Source organism: Centroberyx gerrardi, chromosome 4, assembly GCF_048128805.1.
Source record: "Centroberyx gerrardi isolate f3 chromosome 4, fCenGer3.hap1.cur.20231027, whole genome shotgun sequence".
Classification (NCBI taxonomy): Eukaryota; Metazoa; Chordata; class Actinopteri; order Beryciformes; family Berycidae; genus Centroberyx; species Centroberyx gerrardi.
Window position 1 is genome coordinate 19,100,858 of NC_136000.1, and position 6,088 is coordinate 19,106,945.

The window sequence follows — 6,088 nt, forward strand, 5'->3', positions numbered from 1 at the left end:
GTGGTAACCAGTAACTTTTCTTTTGTCTGACACACAGGTGAAAACAGCCTATGTGAACTTTGTGAATCACTGCTATGTGGACACAGAGGTAGAGATGAAGGAGATCTACACCTCCAACCACATCTGGAAACTCTTTGACAACTTCCTGGTGGACATGTCCAGTGTAAGGCTCCATCAGATTCCAAGTTTTCTGTGTTTGGTCCATTCACACACTGCATGTGTGGAAGAAACGGTGGAGATGTGATGTGAAGAAGTGTGAGAAGATGTGTTTTCTCTTGAGCTTTCTCTCTTTTCTTCTCACATCTTCAGGTGTGCAACAGCACCACAGACCGTAACCATGCTGACCTGGCGCTGGAGAAGTATGTGACAGAGACGGTGATGGCCATTGTCAAGGGCTTCTTCAGCTCACAGTTTTCTGTCAACAACTCCAACCTGCAGGTACTGTTTTGCACATTTAACGAGCAGGTGAAGTGTGTGTGTGTGTGTGTGTGTGTGTGTGTGTGTGTGCGTGGATGGAGGCTCATTCCTGGCACGTCCAAATCCTTTGCCAACTTTTAGCTACTTTAAAGTAATAACATTTGACAGCACTCTGCCTCCTCACTGCATCTTCATCTGGGACCTCCTTGTTTCATCACAGACATTTGTACCTGCAGCAGGTGCTTGAGGTGCTTTACGCACGAGTTTGTACTAATATTTCCTATCAGAGACAATATTGAAGTGTTCCCATCAGAATTATCTCAGCGATTCTCAACACTTACGCACTTACAAAAAAAACAGTGCTTTGTTCTCTCTCCCCTTTTCACATTCTGTCATTCCTCTTGCTCCCCCAGACAAACCAGCCTATCTTCATCCAGCTGCTGCAGTCTGCTTTCAGGATCTACAACTGCACCATCAGCTCAGCTCAGAAGGCAAATATCGAGAGCTGTATCAAAACACTGGCAGATGTGGGTGAGTGTTGCTACTGTCCAACCTAAGGCTTTGAACAATAGAGTAGAGATAGAGGCGTTCATCTACATCTGGAGGACATAAGAACACAATTAAAAGCAGATGGCTTGTTCGTGCTGACCGCTGTCAAGCATGTGGGTGAGTCATAGCCCGTAGAAAAACTAAATTTTTTCCCATTATTTATCCAAATAAGGAATTTACTGAGCATGCATGCTCTTTGTCTGCTACATGCTGCTTCACATTCATACACACACTGACAGTGGGAGCTAAAGGGGGGGGGGTTAAGTGCAGACAACCGTATTGTTTTCCGTCAGAGCTGAGTGAATACTGAGTGAAAACTTATTTGTACGGTTAACCCCTTGTGTTCTTCCCCAGCCAAGGCGCGGGCTATAGCCATTCCTGTGGACCTGGACAGTCAGGTCAACACTTTGTCTCTGAAGGTCCACAGCAACATGGTGCAGCGGGCGGCCAAGGACTGGAGGATCTCTGCCCGCACGCGGCCCCGCAAGGAGCCGCTGGGTGGCCCCGACTACAAGAACATCATCGAGAAGCTGCAGGTGCACAAGAAGTTCTATTTTGAAGTAATATCCTACGTTTATACCCAGTAGGAGATTCAAGGCTGAGGGTTTTTGGGCTTTTTTCGATGTTCTTTATTAGTATCGGTCTCTGCAATAAAGCATTTGTTTGTTCACTGTATGTGTGTGTGTGTGTGTGTGTGTGTGTGTACAGGGCGTTGTGTCGTGTCTAGAGGCACAGTTCAGTCCTAAGGTGCAGGCGGAGTTCTCTGTGCTGGTGGATGTTCTGCACAGTCCTGAGCTGCTGTTTCCAGAGGCTGCTCGGTTGCGCTGTGAGAGCGGAGCCTTCATGTCCAAGTAAGTAGCTGTCCGTAACCTTTACAGAGAATAAAGAACATGTTTCCCTTTTGATTGGATAGGGGCTAAATTTTCAACTGATGCAAACATAGTGTTGGTCTGGGTATAGGAAAGACTAGCGGCAGGCTGGACTAGTGGTTAGAGAGAGCATCTTTTAACCAGAGGTTCTGGGTTCAAGCCTGTGTAGGGTTCGACTAACAAGGGTTTTTGATGGCTCATGCAGATTTTTTTGACCTAAGTTAGCAATAGTCACCAGTAATTTTGTGTTGTTATTCAATATCTATAAATTTGCCAATTGCCTCCCCAAAAAATGACAAGTAGTCACCTTTTCCCCCAGAATTGTATTCTGATCATCGTAAAAAAACCCAAAAAACCATGAAATGGCATTTGCACCATGTTACACTAAAACTCTCCACTGAAGCCAGTACTAATGAAATGCTTCAAAGGTTAGCAGCTCTTTAACTCAGGGTGACTCACTCTGCCTATTCAATGGTAGAGAAAACTCTTGGATAGAGTACTAGCTCTAAATAAAGAATTCATTTACAAAAAACACAATTGAATTATTAAATTAATAAATAAAACCTCCATCATATCGGTAGTAGACAGCATTGACTGGCCAATATCCAATATTTAATGAATGGCCAACATCAGCTCGATATATCGGCAAGCTTCCAGGGTTGCTGCTCTGTAGCTGATGCTGTGCTCTGACCTGCAAAAGGAATTTACCTATGCGGATTAATAAAGCATCACGTTATTTTTTCCCATGAGCCAGTGCCTGCAGTAGGAAGACATGTGTCTGTGAGTCTGCAAGACTGACCTCTGTCAAGCAGTTCTCCGAGTGAAAAGCTTTTCAACGCACAAAGACAATGCATCTTTCATTTTCAAAACAAATAATTGTGAGAAACATCATGTTGAGGCAGCACTTCTCTGTCACTCTGTCAGACTAATCAAACACACCAAGAAGCTCATGGACAAAGAGGAGAAGCTGTGCATCAAGATCCTGCAGACGCTCCGAGAGATGCTGGACAAGAAGGAAAGCTTTCAGGAGTCTGTGAGTACTTGGCAGTGTGGAGTGTGAGTCACTAAAACAGGGTGTTGAAGCCCTGTGGAGATATTCCATTCATTCATCAAGTAGTTTCACAATCATAATTTCATAATTTTATCCAAAAAGTGGTGATTGTATAATATCTTGAGTTGATCACAGTCTCTGTATCAATGCTGCAGGAAAAAATTAATTAGATCCTATATCATCAATTAATTAGATCGTATAATCTCTAGAAAGTCAGCTGTCTGCTGCTGTTTGGTGCATTTAGTCCTGTCCTCATGTGCCAGCAGTGCTGTACTCATATCAGTAGTGCCGTAGTCCTTGTTTTCTCCCAGGTCTGTGGGCCCAGAGCCCAGACTCTCCTTCATCAGTATGCTGTGGGCCTTTCTATGTTACATAAGGCAGGGAGGCACTTGAGGACACACTCAAACTGAGAGGCAGAATAGGAGGGAGGAAGTAAGGGAAGGAGGAGGGGGGCAAGCACTGAACAAACAAATCAATACTGCAGCGAGTGGGGGGTGCAGGAGCCCGTCTCCTACCGCACCCCCTCTCAGCCAGAGGCCTGGAAAAGTGAGCAAGAGGAGTTTGGAGAGGAGAGTGGAGGAGGTGGAGTGGCAGGGGGCAAAAGTATAAAAACGTGTCAGGTCTGTAATCACCTTTAGTAGGTTGAGGAGAGTCTGCTCCGGCCGCCTGGTGAGAAGAGGTGACTCTGTAGAATTCACACGAGACAAAATGTGCTGCTCCTGTCAAGACTGGAATCAATATGTTTAAAAAAGAAATCTCACATGGTAAGAAGACAGCAGCTCTCAAGAATGGACTGTGACGACAATGTTCTTTTTAAACGCATGGAGATCACTTTATTGTACTAAAAAGTGAACTGAAGTAAAACTGGAAAAAGAAGATTGTGGTTGCATTCCATCCTTGCGAGTTGCTGTCTTCCAACCATGTGGGATTTTATGCAGATTTGATTATTTTTGTCTGGCACCCCTGTCCCACTAAAGGCTGTTTTTGTGTGTGTGGAATGTATGTGCCTTTACCTACTCTTTCAGTGTAACAGTAATAATACAATGTTCAAGACTACCTGGCATTTTCTCGATACAGTACATGCCAACCAATGTCACTTACAGGCACCTGAAGAGTCCGATTTTTTTTTTGCTTTCCCTACTTGTGTTTGTATCTTGTGTCAGTCAGACAAGCAGTTTTTTAGCAAGGCGAATGATTCAACAATTGTATGGAACAAGATCAGAAGAATTCAAAGTGGAAAAACAGTCCCTTTTTTGAAAAGCAACTCGGTGCATTTGAGAAGCCAGACAGTGCAGTAACGATATGTGAAATGTCAGTTTGTGTAGGTGTGCGTGAGTGTGCTCAAGCATGTATTTGTAGCCTCTTTGTCATATCCCCATAGCCCTGAGCGTGGAGCTGCAGCCTCACTGCACAGGAGAGAGGGAGAGAACGATTGATGGAAATAAAGAGAAAGAAAGAGAGAGAGAGGAAAGGAGAGAAAAACAGAAAGAGAGAGAGAGAGTGAGAGAGCGACAGAATAGGCAGCAGAGGTTGGTGGCTCCCCTGGGGTGCAATGAGTGGGTGGAGGAGAGTGAGTGAGTGAGAGAAAGAGAGAGAGAGATGGAGGGAGGGAGGGAGGGAGGGAGGGAGGCAGGCAGCCATGTGAGGAGCCATGTGAGTGGAAGGGAAAAAAAAGCGGGCAGCGGCTGCAGGGTGAGGGATTGGAGAGAAGCGGCGTCTGCTCAGTCCATGAGGAGACGGGGCAGGGGGTGCGCTTACGTAACAGCCTGCAGTGGCTGAGCCAGCGTCACGTGGACTATCACGTTCTCCTCCCTCCCTCCCTCCCTCCCTCCCTCCTTCCCTCCCTCCTCTCTCTCACTCACTCTCTCTTCTCTCCCCTGACTGCCTCTCTCTCCCTCCCTGCTCCCCCTCCCTCCCTCCATGCTTTGTCTCAGTCCATCGCATCCTGTCTGCCTGCCAGTTATTTTCTCTCCGTCTCTCTCTCTCTCTCTCTCCCTCTCTCTCTCTCTCTCTCTCTCTCTCTCTCTCTCTCTCCCTCTCTCTCTCTCTAAGCTCCCTGCTCTCTCTTTTCCTGGGTCATGCCAGGAGCACTGGTGGGGGAGTGAGGAGGATCTGCAGCAGTCAGAGTAGAGATGTGTTGGCCCGTAGCGCTGCACTTCACTTGTTTTGGTTGCGAGATTAAGGACAGCTTTATAAATGTTTGTGTCTCCACTTGGCCTCACTATGTCTCGGGTGAGGTAGGCTTTTAGGAAAAAAACAAAAAAAACCTTGAACGAATGCATCATGCATGCTGATATTGTTTTCAAATGTCCTGTAAGAGAAACCCAGTGTACAATAAAGCATGGCATTGTAGACTGTTATTTTATGTCATGTACTTTGTTTCTACTTAGCACAGGAGTATCTGACAGTGAAGCCAGATTAAATTTCAGAACAAGTTTTTTTTTTTTACTAGTGCATATTTAAGTTATTAATTATGCGGCGCTCCCTTGTGTGTATGTGCACACATGCATGTAACCTGGTGTCCTGTGTTTGTGCATGTGAACATGCCTGATTGTCTACAAAGGATTGAAAAAGCCTGTTATGTAATATCAACCACTCTCACACGCTTTTTCTCTTTCCTCCCTCTCTTTCACACTCATCCCTGTCATTTACACACTGTCTGTCTGTCTGTCTGTCTGTCTGTCTGTCAGCTCCTTCTTTCTCGTCCTGTCGCTCTCTCTCTCCATCTTCCTCGCCAAGTTTCACACCACCTGCCCAAGGCAAAGCAGATTTACAGATTACCACCCTCTCGATGCTAAGCACATCACACGCATGCATATAGACGGAAAGTCACACTCAGACACGCGTGCACGCACACATGCACACACACACACACTCCCGGGCATGCGGTGCCACGCTGGCTGTCCCTGTGTGAGCTCATCCTGCAGGGTTTTCCCTGTCTGTCTGCTGATGGGAGTAGTGGAACATGGCTTAGGCTCATCCACATGTAGCCAGGCAGCGGGTCAGACAGCCAGAGAGCTGTGTGAGCTCGCAGAGACCGAGTACAGTTTAACCCCCGGCTGGTTTCAGGCTGACGCAGCACATGCTTTCTAGACTCAGAAAGTTCTGAGTTATGAAGTATACAACCAGGAGCCTTTGTGAACAAATTCCAACTTTGTTTCTAGGGCTGCAACTAACGATTATTTTCATTATCAAATATTTT

The 6,088-nt window shown here is 46.0% G+C and overlaps 1 protein-coding gene across 3 annotated transcripts in view; it reads left to right on the plus strand.

Moving 5' to 3' along the window:
• Window positions 1-6,088, plus strand: part of itpr2 (inositol 1,4,5-trisphosphate receptor, type 2) — a 54,052-nt gene that overhangs the window by 21,419 nt on the left and 26,545 nt on the right. For all 3 annotated transcript variants that reach the window (XM_078283299.1, XM_078283300.1, XM_078283301.1), the window contains 6 exons: window positions 38-163; window positions 310-438; window positions 831-948; window positions 1,321-1,502; window positions 1,675-1,817; window positions 2,760-2,868. In XM_078283299.1, the coding sequence (XP_078139425.1) occupies window positions 38-163; window positions 310-438; window positions 831-948; window positions 1,321-1,502; window positions 1,675-1,817; window positions 2,760-2,868 (807 nt within the window). The remainder of the gene's footprint in view (window positions 1-37; window positions 164-309; window positions 439-830; window positions 949-1,320; window positions 1,503-1,674; window positions 1,818-2,759; window positions 2,869-6,088) is intronic.